This window comes from Marmota marmota, unplaced genomic scaffold (assembly GCF_001458135.2).
Source record: "Marmota marmota marmota unplaced genomic scaffold, marMar, whole genome shotgun sequence".
NCBI lineage: Eukaryota > Metazoa > Chordata > Mammalia > Rodentia > Sciuridae > Marmota > Marmota marmota.
In genome coordinates, this window is record NW_026000020.1 from 5,259,083 (window position 1) to 5,285,132 (window position 26,050).

The 26,050-nt window shown below is 41.1% G+C and overlaps 1 protein-coding gene across 1 annotated transcript in view; it reads left to right on the forward strand.

The window, feature by feature from the left end:
- Positions 1-655: 655 nt before the first annotated feature.
- The window catches only part of Cracdl (CRACD like), a 75,003-nt gene continuing 49,608 nt past the window's right edge, over positions 656-26,050 (forward strand). Inside the window, 1 exon segment of the mRNA XM_015499693.2 lies at positions 656-979. Within this exon segment, the coding sequence (XP_015355179.2) occupies positions 906-979 (74 nt within the window). The 5' untranslated portion in view covers positions 656-905.

Here is a 26,050-nt window from a genome sequence, read left to right on the forward strand (position 1 = left end):
GGCAGGCTCAGTTGGTGATTTCTCTTGGGTGGGCGTGGCCTGTGCACCTGTCAGGTGTGGTCTCCAGTGGAGAGGGCTGGAAATCCTATCAGGGTCTCAGTGAGCCGTAATAAGCAGGGGCCCCGCTAAAGTAGCCTTTGGATGTCCCCAAGAAGGCAATCCACAAAACATTTCTAGGACCCAAGGGGACATCATGGGCCTGGCAAAAAATAAACAGGAAACAAATATTAGCAAGCATGCAGGGGCAGAGACAAGCACGGCCCCTCCCTTGCTGTGGCCCCTGGCTCCGCAGAAAGCAAGTGTGTGTCAGTGGTGGCAGGAGGCGCCCTGTGGTATGGGTGCGAGATTGGGAGAGGAGTGTGTTTGGCTCAGAATCTGCTCTGGATTTCCCCAGCAGTGGACCTGGCTCCTTCCCCGGGTGGGGTCTGCCCTTTCCCAGGTGGGGAGTGCGCCCCGCCTCTCAGGGCCTCTGCCTGCTTCCATGGGGAGGTCAGGAAAGCACAGCCCGAGTTGGTTGTTTTCTGTCCTCAGCCATTCAGTGGGGACTCCAGTCACAGGGAAGCAGGTGACACTCCAGACCAACTCCCTGAGGAGTCAGGCCACCCCCACCCCTGCCCTCAGGGCTTGGAGTGGAAGAAGGAAGTGCCAGCGTTTCTCAGATAGCTTTTACTACAGGTGCCTGCTCACCTGCCCAAGGAGCTGGCAGGCGGGCCGGGCTCAAGACTGGCTGGGATTGGCTGGAGCCCCGCTTCCTTGTGGCTTGTGGGTGCCACCAGGCCCACTGGAGCTGCCCGGGAAACAGGGGCTGGGGCTCCTGCCCAGCGTCTGGTGGTGTCCCAAGAGCCCTAGGCCCTGGCAGCACCACAGGGAGACCTGCTCTTCTCCCTGCTGCCAGATTCAGGAGGATGAGAGAGGCAGAGGCTCACTCCACCGTCAGGAAGATGGCTGCCTTTTACCAATGCGTCAGGCCCGACCCCAGGTGCGCCCCCTGTGAGCCAAGAGGTGGGGGCTGGGGCTGTAGGGGAGGGGAGGCCGTGCCGCCACTGCCAGGGCCTGGGTGGCCCTCATTCTTTGGGGCCGAGGTCTTTGGCATCCACTGTCTCCGGTTCTAGAGTGTTTGTGACCCCCCCCCCCTTCCTTATGGACTTTATTCTGTCTCCTTGAATTATGTGAATTCTGGAGCGAAATAATGATTTCCTTTGTTTGCTTTGCGAGGGAGCGAGAGGGAGAGATCCAGGAGGACTGGGTAAACAGAGCGCTGTACTTTCGCTCTCCTGGCTTGCTCCTTGGATCTGCAAGGCATCATTGATATGCTCTGAATGGAAGGAGGGCAGCCAGAGGTCAAAGTAAAAGGACATTGGAAGTATTACTCAAAGCTCAGCACCCAAGGGCTCGTTCCCATCTGACAGACCCAGCCGTGGGTGACACCCTGCTGGAGCTCCTGCCCAGCAGAGGCCAGCGCCCCTGCACACGGCCACCTGGCCCTGTTATAGGTGACCTTATCCCTGGAAGGTGTGTGGCTCTCGGTGCATCTTAATTCTGTGCCTGGTGGTGCAGAGGGGAGTAGAGCTCTGGCTTGATTTAAACTCATTAGCTCAGCTTAAATAAACAAATCGCATGTCTCCTACCTCAGATGGAAAATCCCAGTATCGCAGCCTCTGTCCATCTGGTGATCGTTACATCTGCCCATCCCTTGGTTAGGTGGATCGTCTTGGAAAATTGATCTTGCATCTTTGGAAGGATCCACCTACCTCTGGGCAGCAGGAGGGGATGCTTGACACTTGGGGCAGGTGGTCCCTCCCCAAGCATCACTTATTCTTTTGTTACATAGGAGAAGAGACCCAACAGCTCAAGGACTCCTTGTGAACACAGGGCATCTTACTGGGTAAAGTCCTGTGCAGCAAGTCATTATTGTTACTGTTTCCTTTAGCAATTTTATTGTTCTTTTTTTTAAAATCTATAAAACAGGAATTATCTTGATATATATGGACAGAAATAAGGGAGTGTGTTGCCTTAGTAAAGTTACAAAATGAAAAACAAGCCAGCCCTTGTAAAACTGTCCCTTGGATCCAGGACTCTAGGGTCCCATTGGTTGCGCGTGTATTTAGCCATCGGCACTGGGTACAGCTTGCACCCTGAGATTGAAAGTTCCAAGTTAAGTAGCATCTTTGCAAGATACTCCCCAGCATTGGAATGAATTTATATTTCCCCCAAGAATTATGCAAATAGAATTTCTAAAATAAGGTTGTGGAGTTTGACGCTCCGACACTTAGCTATTTAGCTATTTTTGAAATAATGGTTTTGTAAAAGTCTAATAGATTTTTTAAAAACTCTAATAACCTGAAAATGTCTAAACTAATGTTTTTGAAATCTCATATGAAAACATTCACCTCTGGATAGGTGAAAAACAGGATGCTCTCGTGAACACGGTCCTGCATTGCTGCTGAGACGTGGGTTTCATTCAGGTGTGAGAGCGTGTGTGGGTTTGGGTGCCTGCAGGATCACAGACAGATGTGCAGATAGATGAGTTTACACCGTGTTGGAAGCCACGTGCCTTCCTAGTTAGGAAACTTACTTTGTTCATTTATAAGGACTCTGAATACCACTAAATCAACTGTTATATAAGCAAGTTTCAGAAACTAGTATAGTTTATCTTATATAAGATACTATTTATATGCTTATAAACTGTGCTGATGGATGGCTGAGTGAGTGGAAGGAAGTGGTGGTATTACTTTGCAAAAGAAATAGCCCAGGGGCTTGTGGCCTGCTCCTTGTTCTCTCTAGATGCCCTCAGTGTCCCTGTCCTGCACATGGCCAGTGGGGAGCCTCAAGCCTCTAAGCAGAGACCTCCTTTGCTTTCACTTTCCTTTACTCTTTAACTGAGGGGTCTGCAAAGCCCATCAGACTGCAGCTCTGCACAGCTGTTCAGTAGGTGATGTCTAACGGGATGTGGGCAAGACTCAGGAGAACAAATGTGACTTGGTCTAGTGAAGTCTGCCCTTGGGGCACTGGAGGGCTGGGTGGACTCGGGAATTGCAGGTGGGAGGTTGATGCCATCTCACCTTTAGCGGGAGGCGATTCTTTCATCTGGCCAGTCACTGAGGAGCGCCTGCGGTTCATCCATTCACAGAACAGGGTGTCTTAAGCACGTACCACGTGGCAGTGCTTTGCTGGTACATAGTCTCAATTTTCATAGATTATCTTTGATTTTTTTTACGTATTTAGCAAGAAAGGGATGATTCACTTCTTTAGGTCAAGACTCAGTGTTTTATAAAAAGATAAACCTAAATGGGTGCCGTAGCACACGCCTGTAATCCCAGTGGCTGGGGAAGCTGAGGCAGGAGGATTGCAAGTTCAAGGCCAGCCTCTGCACCTTAGTGAGATCCTGTCTCAAAGTAAAAAATAAAATAGGGTTGAGGATTTAGCTCAGTGGTAACGCATCCTGGGTTCAATCCCCAATACTGAAAAACAAAGCAAAACATTAATTATAAGATACTAGGAAACTTTAAAACTGAGCAGCCAATAAGTTCTTTTACTCTTCCTTCTTGTTCTGTTTAAAGCTTGTCACTTATCCTTAGAGTATTCTCTGGTTTCAGCCCTTAGTGTATGAGATTTCTTTGCTTTCTTTTCTTCCGTATAGCCCTGTCTCCTCCTGTCCTTCCTGACAGGTGGGCACAGGAGGGCTGCGTGTGGCTAGGTGTCTGCTTGCAGGGAAGGTGGTCCTCTGGCTCCTTGAGGGAGAGAGGGTGGATCGTGGTGAGATTCTCTGTGGGGTGGGTACAGCAGCAGGTCCCTTGGCTGTTGAGGATAATAATACCATTAAACAGTGAGCTGGCATGGTTTTTGAACAGAGATTTCTCACAGGAACTTTGTGAGCATTACACATTCCATTTGCCTCAATAATGTGAAACTTATTTTTCCAAAAAAAGGAACAGGCAGATCCTGACGTGACTCACTGGAGAACAATAGTTAAGTCATAATTTATTTTCATCTTTTTCCCCAAGAAAAGGAAAAATTGATTAGATGTATGGGGACGTAAGCAGGCATACATCTGTAAAGGGGCACTTGATCAAAGAGTCACACAGACACACACAGAGTTGACAGGCACATCACATTCAGTTGCAAGAGACCCTAATGTGTCGGGGAGGGGCAGGGAACATCATGTTCCAGCAGAGGGGTCAGCATCTCAAAGACCCCTGGCTGGAAGGAGATGGAGTGCCATGAGGGGGACAGGGGCAGGGCTAAGGTGTGTGCTCCTGCTAGTGGTGCCCAGGTCCTCTAGCCTGACGCCTCTTCTTACTGATAGCTGGACCCACCCACCTTTATATTGCTCCCCATTCCCACCTATATCTCCAGGTTTCTATCCAGTGTCATATCCTCCCTCCTGTAATATCTGTTTTAGTGAGTTTGCTAGGAATATGCCTTTATATCATCCTTTTTTTTTCTTTCCAGATAAAACTCCCCCCCCCCCGCAACAACTTTGCTGACGTGTGATTCATATACCATAAAAGTTCACCTGTTTGAAGTATAAGGTCAATGGGTTTAATTGTGCATCTGTGAACACCAACTAATTTTTTTATGTCAATTGCACATTCTCCAAGTGAGTGAAACTACATGTTACATATGATTCTGGGGTTGGGGATTTAGCTCAGTTGGTAGAGTGCTTGCCTTGCATGCACAAAGCCCTGGGTTCAATCCCCAGCACCATAAAAATAAAAAACAACAAGATTTGGTAGCAAGCATACTGGGTTATACTGAGGTGTCTCAGACTTCTTTCTGTCATGTCAAACACTGAAAATATCATTGTATACCTCACAAGGATGGACTGGTTACAATTTAACATATAGTGGACATTTTCTTTTTTTAAAGTAACTCTCCAATAACATAAGACTGAATCAAGAAATATTCTTTTAAAAAGTTTTTGGATTTATATTACTAAATTTTGATGTAGCACTTTTGTCTGTGTATTTCTAAACATGGACTGAGCAATAAGTTTTTGTTTTTTTTTTTTTTGTTTTTGGTTTGGGGGGAGTTTTTTTGTTTTGTTTTCAATGCACTCAAATTTCTGACTCTCTAAGACACTCTGACTGTCCAATATTAAATTTTACTGAAATCCCTTTTGCCCACTGTGCTGAGAAGCAGTATTCCCACTGCTTGAATCCCAGGCCATGGAGCATCTAGGAATGTAGTCCTCCTCTAGCCCACCATCTTGAATTTGTCTTGGGGTGTTTAGTGGTTGTTGTTTTCTTGTTTGTTTTTTCCTTTAAAAAAAAACTATCCTTTCCTAATGGTGATATAAGGATTTATAGACTGAGTTGAGACAATCTTCATTTTATTTTAAGATCTGAGATATTTTTTACACAAATGAAGGGCTTATTTGCTTATAACATGTTGATGGCTCCCACCCATAAAACTGTCTTGGTTTATTTCCATGGGTAGGGAAGAAGGATAGTAGGATGAGAGCTCAATTTATTATATGATTTCCAGTCTGTTTAGATAATTTCTGGGGTTTTTTGGAGTCAATTTTGGGTATTTATATTTTTCTAGTTATTTTGGTTATTTGTATTTGATTATTTGTATTTTTGTAAAATCATCGATTTCATGTCAATTTGAAAATTCTATTTTTCCAACTGTATTCTCTGTAGCTATGTTGGGTTTCTCATTTAAAGGGAGTCTGTGATTTCTCTCCTTTCTTTTTTCCGTGTTTTTATTGGTGCATTATAATTATAAATAATGGTGGGGTTTGTTTTTATATATTTGTACACTATATATATATATATATATGATTTATCCAACATAATTCCCAGTACTTCTGTTTTCTCTCCCTTCCTCCCTCCTCCTGGTCCCTTTCCTCTGTTCTGCTGATCTCCCTTTGATTTTTATGAAATTGCCTTCACCTTTATTTTCCTTTTTTCCTCTCTAGCTTCCATATATGAGATAGTGTATGATCCTTGACCTTCTAAGTTTGGCTTATTTTATTTAACAGGATGTTCTCAAGTTCCATCAATTTTCCACAAATGACATAATTTCATTTTTCTTTATGGCTGAATAAAACTCCATTGTGTACATATATCACATTTTCTTTCATTCATTTATCCATGGATGGACACCTAGGCTGGTTCTAGTTTGACTATTGAACACAATCTAATTTTAGTACATTTTCATTTCCCCAGAAGGAAACCTTATGCCCATAATAGTCATGTCCCACCCACCCCATACCTTCTCCCAGCACCACACTCCCCAACTCTAGGCTACCTTTAATCTACTATGTTTCTGTTGGTTCACCTGTTCTGGACATTTCATATAAATAGTATCATATAGTCTTGTGACTGGCTTCTTTCACTTTTCATAATGTGTTCAAGGCTCGTTCAGATTGTAGCATGTATCAGTACTTTATTCCTTTTTATTGTTGAGTAATATTCCATTGTATGTATAGAACACATTTTTTATATATCCATCCATAGATGGACATTTGTGTTATTTCCATTTGGGGTTATTTTGTAAATAATGCTGCTGTAAACATTGCCATACAAGTTTTTGTGTGCACATTTTTCCTTTTTTTATTATGGGAAAATACACGTAACCTAAAATTTATCATCTTAACCATTTTTTAAGTATATAGTTCGGTGGTATTAGCTACATTTAGGTCATTGTGCAGGCGTGACCACCCTTCCATGTCTAGAACATTTTTCATCTTGCAAAATGGAAACTGTACCCATTTAAAAAAAATATCTCTCCAATCCCTTCTCCCCAGAGTCCCCGGTTGCCACTTTCCACTTTTCTGACTGATTTTGAGGACTTTCAGTGCCTCATAAAAGCGGAATGGTACAGTGTCTGTCTTTTTGTGACTGGTTTATTTCAGTGAGTGTGTTGTCCCTCAGGGTGGTTCATGCTGTAGCATATGTCAGAAGTCTCTAAGAAATCTCTTAAGACTAATAAGCAGGAGTTTGCTTCTGTCACTTTGATATTTGTTTCATAAATGCCTTTTAGCTTTTTATAATCCCTCATTATTTCACACATTACTGATGTGTGTGTGTATGTGTGTGTGTGTGTGTGTGTGTGTGTGCGCGCACACACACGCAGTTGATTTTTTTTGGTAGTAAAACGTTTCAAGTCCTTTCTCCTTTCCTTTTGTGAATATTCTATAGCTATTTTCTTTGTTACCATGGGGATTACATTTGACATTCTGATTATAGCACTCTCATTTGGATTTATATCAGCGTACCTTCAGTCACATACAGAAACTCTGCTCCTTTATATTTCTTTCCTTGCTCCTTGTTACTTGTTGATACCACAAAATTGTATCTTTATATACTATATGCTCCCAAAGTATAAATTAAATAATTTCTAAAAATGTATTTTTATCCTAAATAATGTAGAGCACAAAATATGTAGATATAAATCAGTTACAATAATACTAGTTTTTAGAATGGCAATTGCTTTTTTTTTTTTTTTAAGTCATGGTCTCTTAAGTCATTAGAAAACAAAAGGTGGAGTTACAAACCACTGGTATAGAAAACACTAGCTTTTATAACTCCCATGGATTTACTTTTATTGAGATCTTACTTCTTCATATGACTTCAGGTTCATATGTCTGGTGCCCTTTCACTCCATCCTGCAGAAACCTTTAGCGTTTCTTTCAGAACAGCTCTACTAGTAATAAACTCTCTCAGCTTTGGTTCATCCAGTGATATCTTTATTTCTCCCTCACTGTTGAAGAACAGTTTTGCCAGATATAAGTTTCTTGGTCAGTGTTGTTTTTTTCTTTAATTATTTTGAGCCTACTGCCTCCTGGCTTCCCAAATTTCTGATGAGACTCCTGCTGACAGTGTTATTGAGGATCCCTTGTTTTATCACAAACCATTTCTCTCTTGCTGTTTGCAAGGTTCTTCCTTTGTCTTTGAATAATTTGATTGTCATGTGTCCTGGTGTGGGTTTGTGTTCATCTTACTTGGATTTCATTTACGTCTTTCCTCACATTTGGGAAGTGTTCAGCCATTATCACCTCAAATATTCTCTACCCCTTTTTCTGTTCTCCCAAAATTCCCTCCAAGCAGGTGATGGTGTTCCACAGGGCCCTTATCTTCTGCTCACTTTTCTTCCACATTTTCTTTCTGTCCCTTAGGCTCAATAATTTTCATTGTGCTGTTTTCAAGTTTGCTGATTATTTGGCCTGCTCAACTCTGCCTGAGAATCCCTCTAGGGAATTTCTCATTCCATTCATTGTATATTTCATCTCCAGAATTTCTTTTAGCTCTCTTGTTTAGCATTCCTCTCTCTCTATTGATATTTCAACTTTGTTGATACATCATTTTCTTGACTTTCTATCTGTCTTACTTCAGTTTTACAAGCAGCTTTGAGATGGTTGTTTTAAAGTCTTCGTCTAGTTTATCTGCCATCAGGTCTTTTTCAAAAAACAGTTTCTATGGATTTATTTTTCTTTGAATGGGCCATGCTTTCTTATTCCTTTGTATCCATTGTGATTTTTTGTTGTTGTTCTTGTAGAAAGCAGGACTATTTTAGCCTAATAAGGTGGTAACTTTGGAACTCAGTTTCTTTCCCTTCCCCAGGGTTTGCCGACGTGGGGTGATTTTGTTGTTATTTGTTTTGCTTGTTTGATTGATGGTTGTGGGCTCTTTGTCTGATGATGATGGGTCTAAGGTATAAAATTAAAGCATTTTCAGGTCTGTTCTGCGTCTCTGCCTTCCCCTGGGCATGGACCATGACTTACTAATTTTTGCTGATACGTGGGTGCCTTTGAATGGCCATTCTTTAATGTATGGCTTTCCAGAGGGGCAAAGAGAAATGCAAAGGGTTTGGAGCATGTTACTAGCCCATAAAATCCCCGGTAACCCCTTTGGACATGGAAGGGTCTTGCAACAGTTGGGAGGAGTCCAACAATAGTGGTCCCTACTTCTTTGCACCTTTGGGATCAGAAGCAGCAATTAGAGCCCAGATTCCCAATATCTGAAGAACAGGGTCTCTTTTTGCCCATCTGGCTCTTGCAAGCTGGGTTCAAGCTGCTCCTGGAACACTTACCTGGTTGCCTGCCCTGGGGCTGGGAACTTGGAGCCTGGGTAGATAGGACTGTGCTGCGGTTGGCAAAAATTAGCTGTAAATTACCTGCTGAACCTTCCCCTGGAAGTTTCAGGTCTTCAATAGACACTCCAGAGTTTCAAACAGTGACATCAGACAGATTCTCCCGGTGCAATTGTTGTCTATTTGGGGAAACTGGTTCCTGGTGCTCTTCACTCTACCATCTTCCCAGATTCCTCCATGGACATATGTTTTTATTTCCCTTTGGTAGATCCCTAGGAGTAAAATTGCTGGGCCATATGGCAATTTTATGTTTAACATTCTGAGGAACTGCCAGACTTCTCCCTGGTGGCTACAACATTTACATTTCCACTAGCATTGAATGATGGTTCCACTTTCTTCACAGTCTTTCAAACATTTGTTACTGCCCCTGTCTTAATTATAGCCATTCTAGTAAGTGAAGTAGTAGTATCTCCCTGTGGTTTTGATTTCCAACTTCCTAGTGACTGATGGTGTTGAGCAACTTATTAGCCATGCATCTTGCCTTTGTACAAAGGCAAATGACAAATCCTTTGTCAGTTTTTTAAATAGGGTGTCTTTATTGTTGTTGAGTCATAAGAATTTTTATAAACTCTGGATATTACTCCCTTACCGGATACATGATTGGCAAATATTTCTCTCCCGGTATGTGTGAGTTGTCTTACACTTTCTAGATAGTCCTTGGAAACAAAAGCTTATAATTTTGATGAAGTCAAAACTTATCTATCTTCCCTTTTAGTGTGCCGAGTATCATGTCTGAGGAATTATTGCCTAATCTAAGATCATAGACTTACTCTTATTTTCTTCTCAAGAGTTTTTTGATTTAGTTCTGTGATCCATTTTGAGGTAGCCATGTGAGGCAGGAGTATAGATTGTTTTTGGCAGTTTGATGTCCATGTGTCCCAGCATGATCTGTTGGAAAAAAAATCTGTTCTTTCCCCTCTGGAATTGCCTTGGCATGTCTGTTGAGAGTCACCTACCTGTAATAGTATGCATTTATTTCTGGACTGTGATTTCTGTTCTGTTAATCTGTAGGTCTGTCTGTTTATCAGTATGATGCAGCCTTTCTTCAAAAAAATGTTTTTATGTAATCATTTTTTTAAATTGGCAGCAACACAGTCTTATTATTCTACTTTGTGGTAATCAAATGGAGAGTGTGAGTACTTTACTTTTTTCTTATTTTTCAAGATTGTTTTGATTATTCTGGGTCCAAACTTACAGAATGATGAGAGACAACTCAAACCAACAATACTATTTGGCTTTTGTATCATTGTCAGGTTTCTGCTTATTTGCTCTAATCATTACTGAAAGTGAACCTCAACTATTGGAGTTCCAATGATTATTGTTGAATCGGGTCTCTTTGTTTTACCAGTTCTTGTTTCAGGTATTTGGGGCTCTGTTTTTAGGTGGTATATGTATTTATAATAAATGCATCTTCCTCTTATAAAATGAATCTGTTTATCTCTAGTAACAGTGCTCTCCTAAAATAATTTTCTTCTGATATTAATGTAGCCATTCCATTGATTATTTCAGGGTGTTGTTTAACATCCATATAGTTATGGTTTTCCCAAATTACTTTCTCTTGTTTATTTTTAATTTCATCCAGTTGTTGTCAGCAAACATATTTCCTTTGATTTAAACCCTTCTAAACCTATTTCAGCTTGTTTTATGGCGGATCGTGGTATATCCTGGAGAATCTTTCTGTGGGCTGTGCTCTGTTATTTATGCAGGGTGCTCTGTAGATTCCTGTTAGGTCTGGTTAGTTTATGCTATTCTTTAAGTCCTTTATATCCTTGTTAAACATCTGCCTATTTGTTCTATCAAATATTGAAAGAAAGATCAACTGAAGTCTTCAACTATTACTGTTGACTTTTCTATTTCCAACTTCATTTCTATCAGTTTTTGTATCAGGAAGTTTTAGGGCTTTGCTATTACGGGTATGTGTGTGTTTATAAGTGTTATATATTCCTGATGGATTGATCATCTTATCATTACAAACTGTCCCACTTTATCTTTAATAAAATTTTTTACTCTAAGTTTACTTTGTCTGTCATTAATATAGCTACTCTTTTTGGGGGGTTGCTGCTTGTGAGAAACAACATTTTCCCTTATTTTACTTTTAACATGTTTGCATCTGTGAAACTGAATTGAGTCTCTTGTAGACAGTATATACTTGCATCCTGGTGTTTTGTTGAGTCTGACAGTCTTTCCCTTGTGAGTGATTAGTCCATCTACACTTAGTGTCATTATTGATATGTTTAGACTTACCAGTACTATTTTGCTTTTTGTCTTCTATGTACTTTACAAACACTTGTCCTTCTCTTATTTACCACCTCCCTCTGTCATAAGTATTTATTGTCTAGCATGTGTTTTATTTCCTTATCCACTTTTGCCTGTATTTTCTTCAGTTATTTTTTTAGTGGTTGATCCAGGCCTTACAATCTACATCTGAACATATTAGAATCAATTTAGGATTGATTTATTGCACTCCAGGCCCTAGAAAAAGGGTCATGGCATGCCACATTATGCACTAGGTCATTGGGAAAACTCTTAGGGAGCATGTCAGAGTTGAGAGGGGGTGTGGCCCCGGGGGCCTTTATTTGGGGCCAGGGTGGAGTACACAAGCAAGAGGCATGAGGCTGTTTTACTGGTCTATCTGAATGTCACAAAGTCACAGTCAGGGGATGGCAAGAAGGAGAACTTGTTTCAGGGACCAGTCTTACCACACTGGTGCACTTGGTCACCTGGGCTGGATATTCACAGGCTATCTGTGGGGAGGGATGTGAAGCTATCAGAAAAATACGAAGTTTTAAAAAATTCACAGTACATCAGTTCCATTCCTAACTCCCCCTTTTTGTTGTGATTGTGAAATATATTACTTTTCTATATGTTGTAGTCCCAATATTGCAATTTCTGAATATTGTCTTACGCAGTTGCCTTTCATATCAATTTTAAAAAGAGAATAAATAGTCAATGGTATTTTCTTTAATAACTTCCCACAAAATTACTTTTATTGAGAGACAGCTTTGTTGGATGTAGGATTCTTGGGTGACAGTATTTCCTTTTGTGTCCTTAAATACAACATTCCACTGCCTTCTGCCTTCCATTATTTCTGATGGGAAGTTAGCTGTCAATGTGATGCCCATGCACATGGTATGTCTTCTTCCTCTTGCTGCTTTCAAGTTTTTCTCCTTGTCATTGGCTTTTGCATTTAGACGACGATGTTCCTGGTGCAGATCTCTTCGCATTTATTTTACGTGGACATTGTTAAGTTTGTTAGGTGTGTAGATTATTGTTTTTCATCAGATTTGAGAAATTTTTAACCATTATCCTCAAATATTTTCTCCAGGAAGTCTTTTCTTTCCTTCCCAAACTCTCATTTTGAATATCAGTATACTTAACGATGTCCCAAATGTCTCTGTTCATTTATTTTCTCTTAAGATTGCAAAAATGCACTCTACCGTCATGTATACCTAATAAGAACAAATTTTTAAAAATAAAAGTAAATAAAGAAAGATTGCATATTTTTTGTTGATCTGTTTTCAAATTTGATAGTTCTTTATTCTGCCTCCTAGGGAACCCCCAGGAATTATTTTTCCTTTTCATTATGGAATTTTTCAACTCCAGAATTTTCAGCTTGTTCATTTTCAGTCTCTACCCTCTTAGTCATATCCTCTCTTTAGTGAGCCATTGTGATCATGCCTTCTTTTGACTTTCCATATTTTTTGGAGCACACTTGGTGCTGGTTTGGAGGCTTTGTCTGCTAGTTACGCCTCTGCCCTCCCATGGGCAGTTTCAATGGTGCGTCCTGTCTCTGAGTCAGGCTTTCCTTTCATTTGGGGTGGTTTCACCAAGCTCCTTCCATTGCCATCTTGAAATTCCTGCCTCTCCTCTTTTCTAAGTATTGTTTTTTTTTAATAACCTTGTATTTGATATGAAACCAAAACTACAGAAAACTCACATAGTATCAGGGATTCTCCATATAACCTTTGGCCAGATTCTCCAATTTTCCTCATTTTGCCCCATGTGTTCTTTGTTTCTCTGAATGTTTATTTGCCTGTATGCTCACATCATTTTATTTTTTTAGACCATTTGACAGTGAGCTAGAGAAATCACATGTACATTTCCTAAGGACAAAAACATACTTTTAAGTACCATAGTTATAATCATCAAAGTTGGAAAATTTTAAATTGACATGTTGCTGTTGAATTCACAGTTCATATTCAACCTTTGTCATTTATCCAAATAATGGCCTTTGTAGCAGTTCCTCATTCAGGAGTCCTGAAGTGCATGTTGCCTCTACTCTGGAATGGTCTCTTGACTTTCCCCCTTGACCTTGACATGATTCTGACAGCAGAGGATTATTATCTTACAGATAATTTCTCATTTGGGTTTGTTTGATATTTTCTTATGACTAGATTATTTTTCATGTGTCATATCAGTATTGGCCACTGTTATATTTTCTTTTGAATATGTATGATCAAATTAATTGCCCAATTTTGGAAGAGGGAAACTGTTTGATTTTCACTTATTGGTTCCTAGGAATTCTTTAAATGTGATGGATACAAGTTTGTTTCAGATTGTGTTGTTGTTTTACAAATATTTTCTCCCTGCCCATGATACCCCTATTCATTTTTTTCTGATATATTTTAATGACCAGAAGTATTTCATTTTGATGAAATGCAAATTATGTTTTTTTCCAATGGGTTTTTAAAGCATGTCTAATACATTTTTGTTTATCCCAAGGTTAAGAAGATATTTTCTTTTCAAAGCTTTATGTATTTTTAAATTTTATATTTGTATTTATAATTTTGCCATTTCCCCCCTCTGGGCTTCATCTGGTTTTCTTTGTTCTTTCTATTTTGCCTTATTTTAGGTCAATTAAGTTTTTTTTCTAATTAGAACATTATATTTATACATAATATCTGGGTTCCCTTTGCCATAATTATACACACAAGGAATTGGATTTCAATCCCCATTCCACCTCTCCCTTCCTTCCCTCTCCCTCCCCCTTTTCTCTCTCCTCTACTGATCTTCCTTTCACACCTTTATTCATTTAGTTTTGGTTGGCATTTTCTACCTATACATAAAGGAGATATTCCCTTTGGTAAATTTATATATGTATATAACATGATTTTATTATTTTCTGTATTTTTTAATATTTATTTTTTAGTTGGACATAATATTTTTATTTTATTAATTTATATATGGTGCTGAGGATTGAACTCAGGGCCTAGCATGTGCAAGGCAAGTGCTCTACTGCTGAGCCACAACTCCAGCCCTATTTTCTGTCTTCTATTGTTTTGGACTTTAGTTTGTTTTTCTTTGAGGTGGAGCATAAGTTTATTTATTTGGAATCTCTCTATATTTTTGATGTAAGCATTTAATGCTCTAAATATTCCTGTTAGTATTGCTTTCATACTGTCGCAGAGATTTTGATATGTTGTATGATTGTTTTCAGTTCTTTTTAACAATTTCTTGATTTCTCTTATTTCTTCTTTGAGCCATTCTTTATTTAAAACAATATTATTTAATCTCCATGTATTTATGTGGTTTCTATTATTTTTCTTGCTGTTGATTTCTAGTTTCATTCCTTTATAGTCTGATAGGATGCATGGGATTCTATTTTTTTATTTGCTAAGACGAACATTGTGACCTAGAATACGGTCTATTTTGGGTAAGACTCCATTAGCTGCTAAAAAGGAGGTAAATTTTGTTGTTTTGCAGTGAAATATTCTGCACATATCTATTAGGTCAATTTGATTTACAATATTATTTAGGTTGTATATATCTTTATTGATTTTATGCTTTGATGACCTGTCCACTGGGGATACCGGTATGTTGAAGTCACCCAGTATTATGGTTATTGGGGTCTATCTGGGATTTAATGTCAAGGAATATATATATATATATATATATATATATATATATATATATATATGAGAGAGAGAAATTTTTTTAATATTTAGGTGGACACAACATCTTTTTTTATTTATATGTGGTGCTGAGGATCAAACCCAGTGCCTCACGCATGCCAGGCGAGTGTGCTACCGCTTGAGCCACATCCCCAGCCCCAAGGGATATTTTTAAGGTGCTGATATTTGGGGCATATATATTTACTATCTCTATATCTTCTTGTTGGATTGTTCCCTTTACTAGGATATAATGACCTTCTTTGTCTCTTCTGATTAATTTTTGCTTGAAATCAACTTTGTTAGATATAAGAATAGCTACTTCAGCTTGTTTACAGACTCCATTTGTACGGAATTTTTTTCTCCATTCTTTTTCCTCCAGCCTGTGTGTGTCTTTACCTATGAGATGAGTATCTTGCAGACAGTACATAGTTGGGTCTTGTTTTTTGATCCATTCTGCTAATCTACATCTTTTAATTGAGGAATTGGAACCATTTAAATTCAGTGTTATTATGGATATGTGTTTATGGTTTACTGACATTTTGATTTTTTTGTGTGTTTAATTCTGTCTTTATTTTTCCTTTAGATTACTAGTCTTCTATAGATCATCTATTTGGGAGTTTTGGCATTTGTTTTTGGGTTCCTCTGTTTGCAGTTTATCTTTGAGAAATTGTTGTGGTGCTGGCTTTGTTGTCATAAATTCTTTTAGTTCATCCTTGTCATGAAAGTTTTTATATTCATATTGAATAAGAAGGAGATATTTGCTGGGTATAGCAATCTTGGTTGGCAATTGTTTTCTTTTAGAACTTGGAATCTCTCATTCCGGGCTCTCTTTGCTTTTGTTGTCTGAGAAGTCAGGTGCCGCTGTCTGGCCGGGCACAAATCACGAGCCACTGAAGCAGGAACAAACTTTATTTTTGAATGGCAAGAAAAAACCTCACACACCCTCCTGGGGAATTCTCCCGAATGCCTCGTGGCTTGTCCAGGAACCCCCAGCCGGAAATATCTCTCCCGGAAATCCCTCCTCCTGCACTTCCCCAACCAATGGGAACTCTCGGGGAATCCCCGGAAATCCCCAGGAGAACTCCAAAATAGTGCGAGAACTCAAAAGTAGCGGCAGAGGCGGATAGTAATGCCTCGCCTGTCAATCAATACTATTGGCAAAATGCCACGGGCCATACAGACTCTGCCGTGGCTCTCAGCAGTCAGGAGTGAGCCTTATTGGTTTGCCTCTAAATATGATCTGATATTTCTCTTTTACAGCTTTTATTATTCTTTCCTTATTTTCTATGTCAGGAATTTTGATTATGATATATCTTCTCATCTGGTTGGGCCTCTGTGGGGTCCTGTATGCCTCCTGCATGTGGATGTCTAACTCTTTTCTGATATTGGGAAACTTTTCTGTGACTATCTCATTGAAAATATTCTTAGTGTCTTAGCTTGTATCTCTATGTTCTCTTTTATCCCAGTGACCCTCAATTTCTGTCTCTTGATGTTATCCCAGAGTTCTTGTATGTTCTGATCATGCTCTAATTTTTTCTTTTAGTGTATTCTGTGTACTCAAATTTATGTATTCTATCTTTAGGGCCTAAGGTTCTGTATCAAGCACTGAAGTTCTATTTTCTACACAACCTAATTTTTGGTGATGCTTTCAAGTGAATTTTTAATTCGATTATTTGTCTTTTGTTTTCAGGAGTCCTGATTGGTTTCTTTTCAGCATTTCTCTTTGTTGAAATGGTTTTTCATCTCTTGTATTTTCTCTCTTAAATCATTCGTTAGATCTTCTTTTAGTTTATTGAACATTTTGATGATCAATTTTTTGAAATCTTCCCCTGGAATTTCATCCTTTTCATATCTGTGGGGTCCTTTGTTGGGAGATTGAATTTTGTGGGGAGATTTTTTTGCCTGCTTCCTCATATTTCAGAGGTCCTGGACTTGCATATCAATTGAGATGGATTCATTTTCCTCTTTTGTACGTGTGTCCTTATATGTGTATTTTTCTTTTTTCTATTTTTGGTATATGGTAGGTGTAGAGGGGAGGGACCTGACGTTCCCCTCTGGTTGTCCCTCCTTGGGGCCTGATTTTTTGGTTTGGGTTTTTTGTCTCCCAAATTCTATGGGTTGAAATAATGTTTAGGCCCAGGTGGGGCCGATCATGTGTGGAGTGAGGTTCACTGTTGCTTGGTTGAGGTGGGAGTATTGCTCAGCAGCAGGACCTCTACTCTGTAATCTTGAAGTGTCTCAATCCACCTTCTAACCCCTCTTGGAGGGGTGGGAGCCATGAGTAGCACTAGTGTCAGTTGCAGGTGTACAGTTTTGAGGTAAATGTCCAGTGTCTACTTTGAAATCTATAACACTAATTGTCACTCATATAAAAATGGTGGGGTCCACATTTAGCATCAGTACCAGTGATACAAAACTGTGGACTAGATCAGGCATCAACATCACGTGCCTACCATATCATCCACTATATGAATAATCACAGGGTAACAAATTCCATAAACTATATAATTCTTATTATTTTGTGGGATTACCATTTCTTAAACACAGGGAAAATAGGATGGGAAAGCCAGAGAAAGTTTAAGATACTTTTAAAAGGTGTTGAAAGGAGGAGAAGTTGGTAGTTAGCAGATGTCAGCTGTGCAGAAGAGGGAATAGAAGATTACAGAAAGAAATAAAGGATATGGAAAAGGAGAAATTGATTGTTAGTGGGGAAAATATTGACAAAGGGGAGATAGAGGGCAAAGAACCCAAGTATGGACAAACCAGCAACTATAAGATCAAAACAGCTTGAACCCATGTATAAGTGCACCCCACCTAGGACAAATCAAGGCTAAATAATAAACAGGTGTAGAAGAAAATAAATAATGTGAAACTAAAAATGCACAATTTTATACAATAATCATACAATTATTTTTTTCAAACCTATCTGGGTAGTGAGTCCATATACACTCACGCTCACCAGTAAAAAATAATACCATATAATGAAATGATGTTCAAAACAAAATTTTTAGATAGTTCAAATTTGGAAAAAATATAAAAAGAATAGATTAAAAATGTATGAAGAACAGAATAAAAAAATAAAGAAGGAAAAAAAATTTAGTAAAATAGACTAAAGAATAAAACATGAAAAATTTTCCAGAGAAACAAAGGACTTGTTTCTGCAGAGGTGGTCAAGACGTTGTCGGGGGTGGATGTGCATCCCTGGTGTTTCTTTTGGGCTTTGAAATACTTGGGTCAAGGACTGGGGGTTACTAAGCGAGGCACCTTGTGTTCCTCCCTTAGCTGCCAGCCTTCGTGGCTAGAGGCAAAGACGGTTTGTAGTAGACCTCAGTTTCCAGTCTCCCGGGAAAACAAGGGCGTAGCACAGTTTGAGTGTTGACAGATGGTGTGCTTCTGTGGCCAGGGCGTTGCAGCATTCTGAATTGGAGATTTCGGTCATTGGTGTTTGGTCTGGATGAACTTTGGAACTCTGTAGGTGGGTTTGGGATTTATTCTACACCCCCTATTGGAGGCAGGGAGGGGATGCCAGTCTCTGCAGAATGTCTGGGACTCTAGAGTGTCTGGTAAGTTCCACTTTGAGGGCGTAGGGGAAAACCTCTGCAGGTCTCACCCTAACTGCTATGAGTATGACACATGGGGTGCACGCCCGGCGGTGGAGTTGCTCCTGTGTGGCCCCTGGACCCTGCAGCACCAGCCACAGTGGGCGATTTCTCCCCTGGGATGCAGAGCCTGCCTGTCCTGGCTGACTTATCTGTGTGCATATTTCAGAGTCTCTGGTTCTGGCGCGTTCTGGGAAGTGTGGTTAGTTGCAGGAGTTCCCCATCTCCTGTCGCGGGGGCGAGGGTGGGTGTTGCAGGCAGCTGAGGTGATGGGACTCCGTGCTTTGCACGGTCCCTGCCCTTTGCTATCCCGCTGTAGCTCTGCTGGCCGCCCACATGGTGCTTCTCTAATGAATTTTTTGTTATGTTTGTGTTTCTGACTTCAGTGACTTTATCGTTTTATTTTATTTTTTTAACAGTTCAGGGTTAATTTACCCACCTCACTGAAAAGCCTTCTCCCCTCTAAGTTCCGTGTTGAGTGACTGCTGAGATCTGCACCCTTTGCTCTAATCCAGCATGTTCCCTCCCCCTAAATAAGTTTTTTATTGTTCCACTGTAAACTCTCTTCTGGATTTTTAGTTGAACCTTCTCTTTGTAGTGTCTTCTCTAGGGATCACAATATTCACTCTTAAGTTGCTGCTGTCTATTTAGAGTTAGTGTTGTACAGCTTCATGGAAAATGCAACTGTAAAAAATAATATAGTCCTATTTACAACCCCTATCTTTATGGTATTGTCAACACACATTGTAAATTAATATAAAATTTTTCTTTTGGTACCAGGGATTAAACCCAGGGGTGCTTAACCACTGAGCTATGTCCCCAGCCCTTGTAGTATTTTATTTAGAGACAGGATATCACTCAGTTACTGAGGCTGGTCTTGAACTTGAGATCCTCCTGCCTCAGCCTGCCAAGCCCCTGGGATTACAGGCCTATGGCACCACGCCCACCTAAAATATTTCTTGAAATTGTCATATGCCTTTAAATAAATTTAGAGAAGGAAAGCACTTTTTTATTAACACAAATTAATCACAACCAGTGAGTTCCATTCTTACCATAGCTTTCAACTTCATTCTGATGTCATTTTCCTCCATCTAAAGAACTTCTTTTTGCATTTTCTGTTACAAATTCTTACACTTTTTAATTTTCTAAAAATGTCTGTATCTTTGCCTTTGTTTTTTTTTAAACATTTATTTTTTAGTTGTTGGTGGACACAATACCTTTATTTTATTCTTATGCGGTGCTGAGGATTTAACCCAGTGCCTCATACATGCTAGCCAAGCACTCTACCTCTGAGCCACAATCCCAGCCCTGCCTTCGTTTTTGAAGGATCCTTTTTGCTGCATATAAAAACTGGGTTGCTGCTGTTGAGTTTCTGTTGTTGTTGTTTTGTTTTGTTTTCAGTGCTTTAGAGATGTTACTCCATTGCTTTCTCTGATCCCTGGTTGGTAATTCATATTATTATTTGAATGTGTATGGTGTATCATTTTCCTCTGGCTGTTGCCAAGATTTACTCCATTGTTGGTTTCCGTACACTAGGTTGTGCCCCCACGTTAATTACTCTGAGGTCTATACTCTGCCTTGGTGTGATTGGTGTGATTTTCTTAGTGTTTTCTAAGATTCTTGGATCTAAAACATTCTTTGCCACCATCATTTTCTGGACATTTTTATTCATCAGTTTTTCAAATATTTTTTTGCCTCTCTCTCTCCATCCCTCCCATCTTTCTCCTGCTTCCAGAACTAATTACATATATGTTAGTTCAGCTAATATCGTACCCCTGGCCACTGAGGTTCACGTTTACTTCCCCCACAGTGTTTATTTCTCTCTACTCTTCAAATTGAATTGTTTCTGTTCATCTTTAACTTGATCATTTCCTTTTATGTCTTTAATGTTAAGTCCATCAGAGAATATTTTGTTTCAGAGATTACACTTTTCTTTAAGATTCCCATTTGTTTCTTTCTCATTTTGAACTTCTTCTTCCTCTTTATTCATTACAGCCATATTTTTAAGTTCTCAAATATATATTCAGTAGCTACTTTAAGGTCTTTGTTACTTAAGTATTTGGTTACTCAGGATCATTCCCTTTTGAATAACTTCCTTGACTATGGGTCACATTTCCCTGTTTCTCTACATAATTAGTACATGTTGATTTGACAGTAGGCATTGTGAATGATACGCTGTAGGAATTCTGGGATCTTATGTTCTCCTCAAGATGGCTGCTTCTATTCTAGCAGGCTGTCAACTTGATTGGACTCGAATTGTGAGCTGTCTCTCCTGCAGCGGGCTGTGCAGAAGTCTCGCTCCTCTTCTTCAGTGTGATAAAGCTGTTGCCTTCAGCCTGGTTCCTTGGAGTCTTCACACATGCGCTTAATTCTGAGAAGCCAAGAATTAGGAGTTTACATGTGCAGATTTTGGTGCTCCTCTCTCTTGAGGCTCTCTCTTTCCTGAGACTCTACAATCCTAAACTCTGGAATCCTAAACTCCATCCTTTGACTCTTGCGTGTGCTCCAGCCTCCCCACCCCCGCTATAACACACTGATGGGTGAGGTTGCCCAGGTCGGAAACCCTACACATAAAATCTCTCCTACCACACTTCCCTTCTTTCAAGGTCGATGCTCTTCTGATTTCTGCCCACTTTTGGTTGATCATTTCTGCCTTCAAATTATTATTTAACAATAATTTGTCTATGGTTTATCATCAATATCCATAAAAGGATGACTATGATATAGACTACTCCACCATTACCAGAAGCGTAACCCACCTTTAAATGTGAAGGAGATTTTTTCAGAGTTCAGGATTCATGTTGGCAGTAATTTTCTTTCATTGGAGTTTTCTGCTTAAAACACAGTTGCCCCTGAGAGAATGATACCGTTGCTGATGGTGACCTAAAAGATGGTGAGTGTGGAGACCAGGGAGAAGATGATGCAGGACAGAAGCAGAAGCTTCCTGTGGAAGAGGGGGAGGCAGGAAGGCTGGATAGGGAGGTAGGAGGACACCAAATTTAAGTAGGCTTTTACGGTTATTTTTATTTAAAAAATATATTATTGTATTTGTAGATGGGCAGAATGCCTTTATTTTATTTGTTTATTTTTTATGTGGTGCTAAGGATCAAACCCAGTGCCTCACATGTGCTAGGCAAGCGCTCTGCCACTGAGCTATAGCCTCAGCCATCAGTGGGCTTATGTTAAAACCTAGTTTTCCCTAAGGCTGACCTTACGCAAGGTAGATCACCTCCTCTGAATAAGGGAAAGAGGACCTAAAGGTAACTCTTTCTAGACCTTTCTCCCGCTCTCTGAAGTTAGATGAATTGGTATTCAAAAATCTCAAAGGAGGTTTGTGGGTGTGATTCAGTGTCAGAGGACTTGGCTCTCATGCTTATGGCCCTGCTGTCAAGCCTAGCACCACAAAAGCAAAATACCTACATAATACAACCCAAAATCTCCAAGGGCACAATACCCGGTTCACCAATTGTCTTGCTTGTGTTGGGTTCTGGCCCTTTGTTTGGAGACTGTCCTAGGCACTGGGAAGACAGAGATGCTAACAGGCATAGTCAGCCAGGAAGCCCACAGTCTTGGGAGGGAGAGGAGCTTTTGCAGCTGCCTGCCCAGGCTCTTGATGACAGGTTTGGGAGGAAAGGTAGAGAAGGTTATGAAAGAATCCACAGGGCTCTGAACATAGCTCCGAAGGAGGTTGCAGAGTTGGGCCACCTGGAGGGTGAACTGCAAAGCTTTCATCCATAATTGCCACACTTGGATGTGTGGAGCTAGCGTACAGGTATTTTTCTTTGCATTGTGTAGGTAAATATAGTGGCTTGGAGTCTTTAAAACACCATATTAAGATCTATTCTCATTCTTCATGGGAACCCACTTTTGTAGGGCTTTTCTGTAGGAGCTCTGCTCTAAGCTGGGGAGGCCCTGTGGACAGAGAGGGAATGGGGTGGCCCCCACATCAAGACTCCTCTGGGTTCTGTGGGTACCCACCTGCACACTGAATGTGCTACATGAACATGCTCTTCAGAGGAGCCTGGAGGGGGCTCAGCATCCTTGGGAGTTAATTAGAACCTCCAAAGAGACCTCTCACATCCAGGTTGAGTTGAAAGAAAGAAGTTTTCCTTTTGGGGTGCATAGAGCTGTCAGAACAACAGGGGCAGGAGGGTGGAGGGCAGATGCTATTTGAGGGGCATAGAGGGGGGCCTGACTTGAACCTCGAGTTCCCATGGGAGGCACTGTCTTGACGGAACAGCCAAAGGAGGGCTGAAAGGTCTTGGCTCCTTGCCATCTTGCTTTCTGATTCTGGTTTTCCTTCTCGCTTGTCCATGACTTTTCCTGGGGTCAGGGAACGTGCATTCAGAAGGGTACAATGGAGGCGGTGTTCCCTTGCCACCGCCATGGGCACTTCCACCTGGCATGCCCACGTTGAAAAGGACCTTTTCTGTCTCTGCACCCTGCAGTCTCACAGGGCAGACCTTCCTCTTGAGTATGTTTTTATCAATTACCCAGAAGTGGTGTGGGTCTATCACGCTGCTAGGATAAGGAGGCTCCGGGGTCAACAGTGCTGTGACTTGTGGTGGCTTCAAAGTGGACCCTATGCACAGGCAGACCGTGTTATTGACACTCACCTGCTGCCAGCCTGGTCAGTCCTGTGTTCTGGTGATGCCTTTGTCCCTGTACAGGAACATCTGGGAAGACTGAGCCACAGTGGTCACGCAGTACTTTGTGCTGTGTTTTGGTCCCATTGAATTCAGATGTCATTATCCCCCTCTTGTACATGAGGGGACTGAGCCCCAGCAGTGGTAGATGTTGGGGACATCCTGACATCCAGGTCTTTGTGCGGTTCCTCTGCATATCATTATGGTATGTTTTAGTCAGCATTTTTGCTGCTGTGAATAAAAGACCTGACCAGAACAATTTTAAGGAAGAAGAGTTTACTCGAGGGCTCACAGTTTCAGAGGTCTCAGTCCCTGTGAGGCTGGCTGCATTCCTCGGGGCTCCAGGGGAGGCTGACCATCATGGTGGAAGAGTGTGGCCAAGGGAAGCAGCTCACGTGGTGGTCAGAGAGCAGAGAGAGAGAGAGACTCCATTGCCAGGTACAAATCTATACCCCAAAGCCCACCTCCTCCAGCCACAACTTCAGTTGCCACCCAGTTAATCCCTATCAGGGGATTAATTCACTAATTGGGTTAAGACCCTCACAACCCAATCATTTCTCCTCTGAACCTTCTTGCTTTGTCTTACATGTGAGCTTCTGGGGGACACCTCACATCCAAACCATAATACGTTATTTGAAGACATTTGGAACAGGAAACATGAGCAGGTACTGAAACTTCCCCCGTGAGGTGAACCCCATTTACTGTCTTTCATTTGTGGGTGGCTTTTGCTTCTGTGAATCTGCCGGCCACTGTGGCATCTGTTGGTGACACAGCCTGCTTGAAGAGGATGGAAGGATCCACATAGGGCAGACTGGGCCCCCTCGACCTCCTCCTGTCCCCTACCTGCTCCCGAGCCCTCTGCCCTGTGTGACTTTATCACAGCCATGTCATTCAACTCAGGGAGAAGCAAGTCTGTAGTGCTCTAGGCTTATGGGATGGAAATGGGGTACTCTCCACATACTCAGCCAGGGAGGGCCATGCACAACTGTCACACACCCCTGCACATCACCACTACCTTCCCAATATCAGCTGTTTTATTTGCCAGAGGTGACTGGACATTTTGCAGATGTCATCATGGTTTCTCCCGAGTTACCCTTTCCCAGTTAGTTGACACATCATGACAGACTCAAACCCCTTCCCTCAGACTGAGATACCCTGTCAGACCCAGTGGATGGTCTCCCAGGGCCTCCCTCAACCCCTCTATTCTGACCTGACCCTGGACAGGGCTACTTGGCAAGAAGAGCCATTTCAGTGGGAGATTCTTCCCTTGGATTTCCCTGCTTCTCTTGAGCTCCTCTGGAGACACTCAGGACTCTCTCCTTACTAGGGCAGCACCTGCAGAAGCTGGGTCTCATCTGTTGCTGTGCACCTGCCTGTGCTGGGGACATAGTCAACATGAGCCTTCCGGTTGTCTTCTTCACTACCTTGGCCAGGTTAATAAACTATCTACCGTGGTGTATGTTCTCATCTCCAGAGTGTGAACCCTCAAAGCCCTCGGGGATCTAATGAGATGATTCAGATAGTAATGTTGCATGCTCAATAAGTCATTTGCATAAATCAGTTGTCATTGTGGTTAACTCCAAATTTAAGCAGCGGAAGGCTCTTGCACTTTTGCTTTCTAGCTCAGTGGCAACCTTGGCAGATGGTACCCAGGGTCGTAGCTGGTGACTCTTAACCAACCCTCACCATCTTCACTCTCCTTCCTGCTCCTGTGGTTTCCTTCTCCATCATCTTCTGCTCTGAATGCCCCGATAGCCACCCACTCCTCCAACAAACAGTATCACCGAGCAGCAGGACACTTGGACATCAGGCGGCTGCTTACTGACTCTGACATCTTGGGAGCTACGGTCTTTGTGTCAGGTCACAACTGTGACCCTTATAATGATGCTGCTGTTTGCACTCTCTGTCATTTTGATAATGAACATGGTGAAAACAAGGCTCTTCTTTAAAGCCTAAAAACAGTGGTCAAGAATTTGAAAAAGGACTATTTCTGTTCCACCCTCATTTTATACATAATGAGAGCATGATCATGAGTCAGATGGTGAGGTTCCAAGAGAGCTTCTGGCAGAGCTGACATAATACTAGGCGTTTTTATGAAGCCAGATCATATGAAAATTGAGAACCAAAGCTGGTGAAGCTTTTTTCAGCTTTTAAGGAATTGTCTAGGAGGGAGAGCTTCATGGTTTGACATTGACATTAAAGGAGACCTAAGTGTTAGCACCAACTCTGGTGCACAGGCTCGTGCGTCTGTTTCCTTTCCTCTACTAAGTATTTTCTTTGTATTTCCTCTCATCATTCTACATTTTGTTCCATGTTCAAGTTGTAGGTGTGAACTGGTTAAGTACCTGAACCTCTTGTTTTAAGTGTGATGATCCAGTCTTTCCTGGTTAGAAATAGGTGTCCAGATAAGTGACGAGACAGTACTTGGAGGGACAGTGCACTGTCTCAAGGTCAGCCATAGGAGGCAAGCCCAGTAGCTCAGTACTCTGCAGCAGGAATATGGTCTGGTAACTGTTGGTTTGATTTCCATGAAGAGTCAGAGGGTTTTTTTATTATTATATTTTAGGAAGATGCCAAATCCATATGGATGAAATGATAATAATGTCTGGTGTGATTTGCTTCAAAACAATCTCATGAGAGGGGGTGCTGGGGTAAAGATGAAGCAGGGGTTGGCCCTCTGTTAACTTCATCATCTGTATGCAGCCATGAAAATAACCCTTATCAAGAATTTTTAAGATGATATAAGTAAGAAAATCAGGAAGTCCAATGTCCTAGTGTGTGCACATACATAAAATATTTGTGTGAAAATAAACAT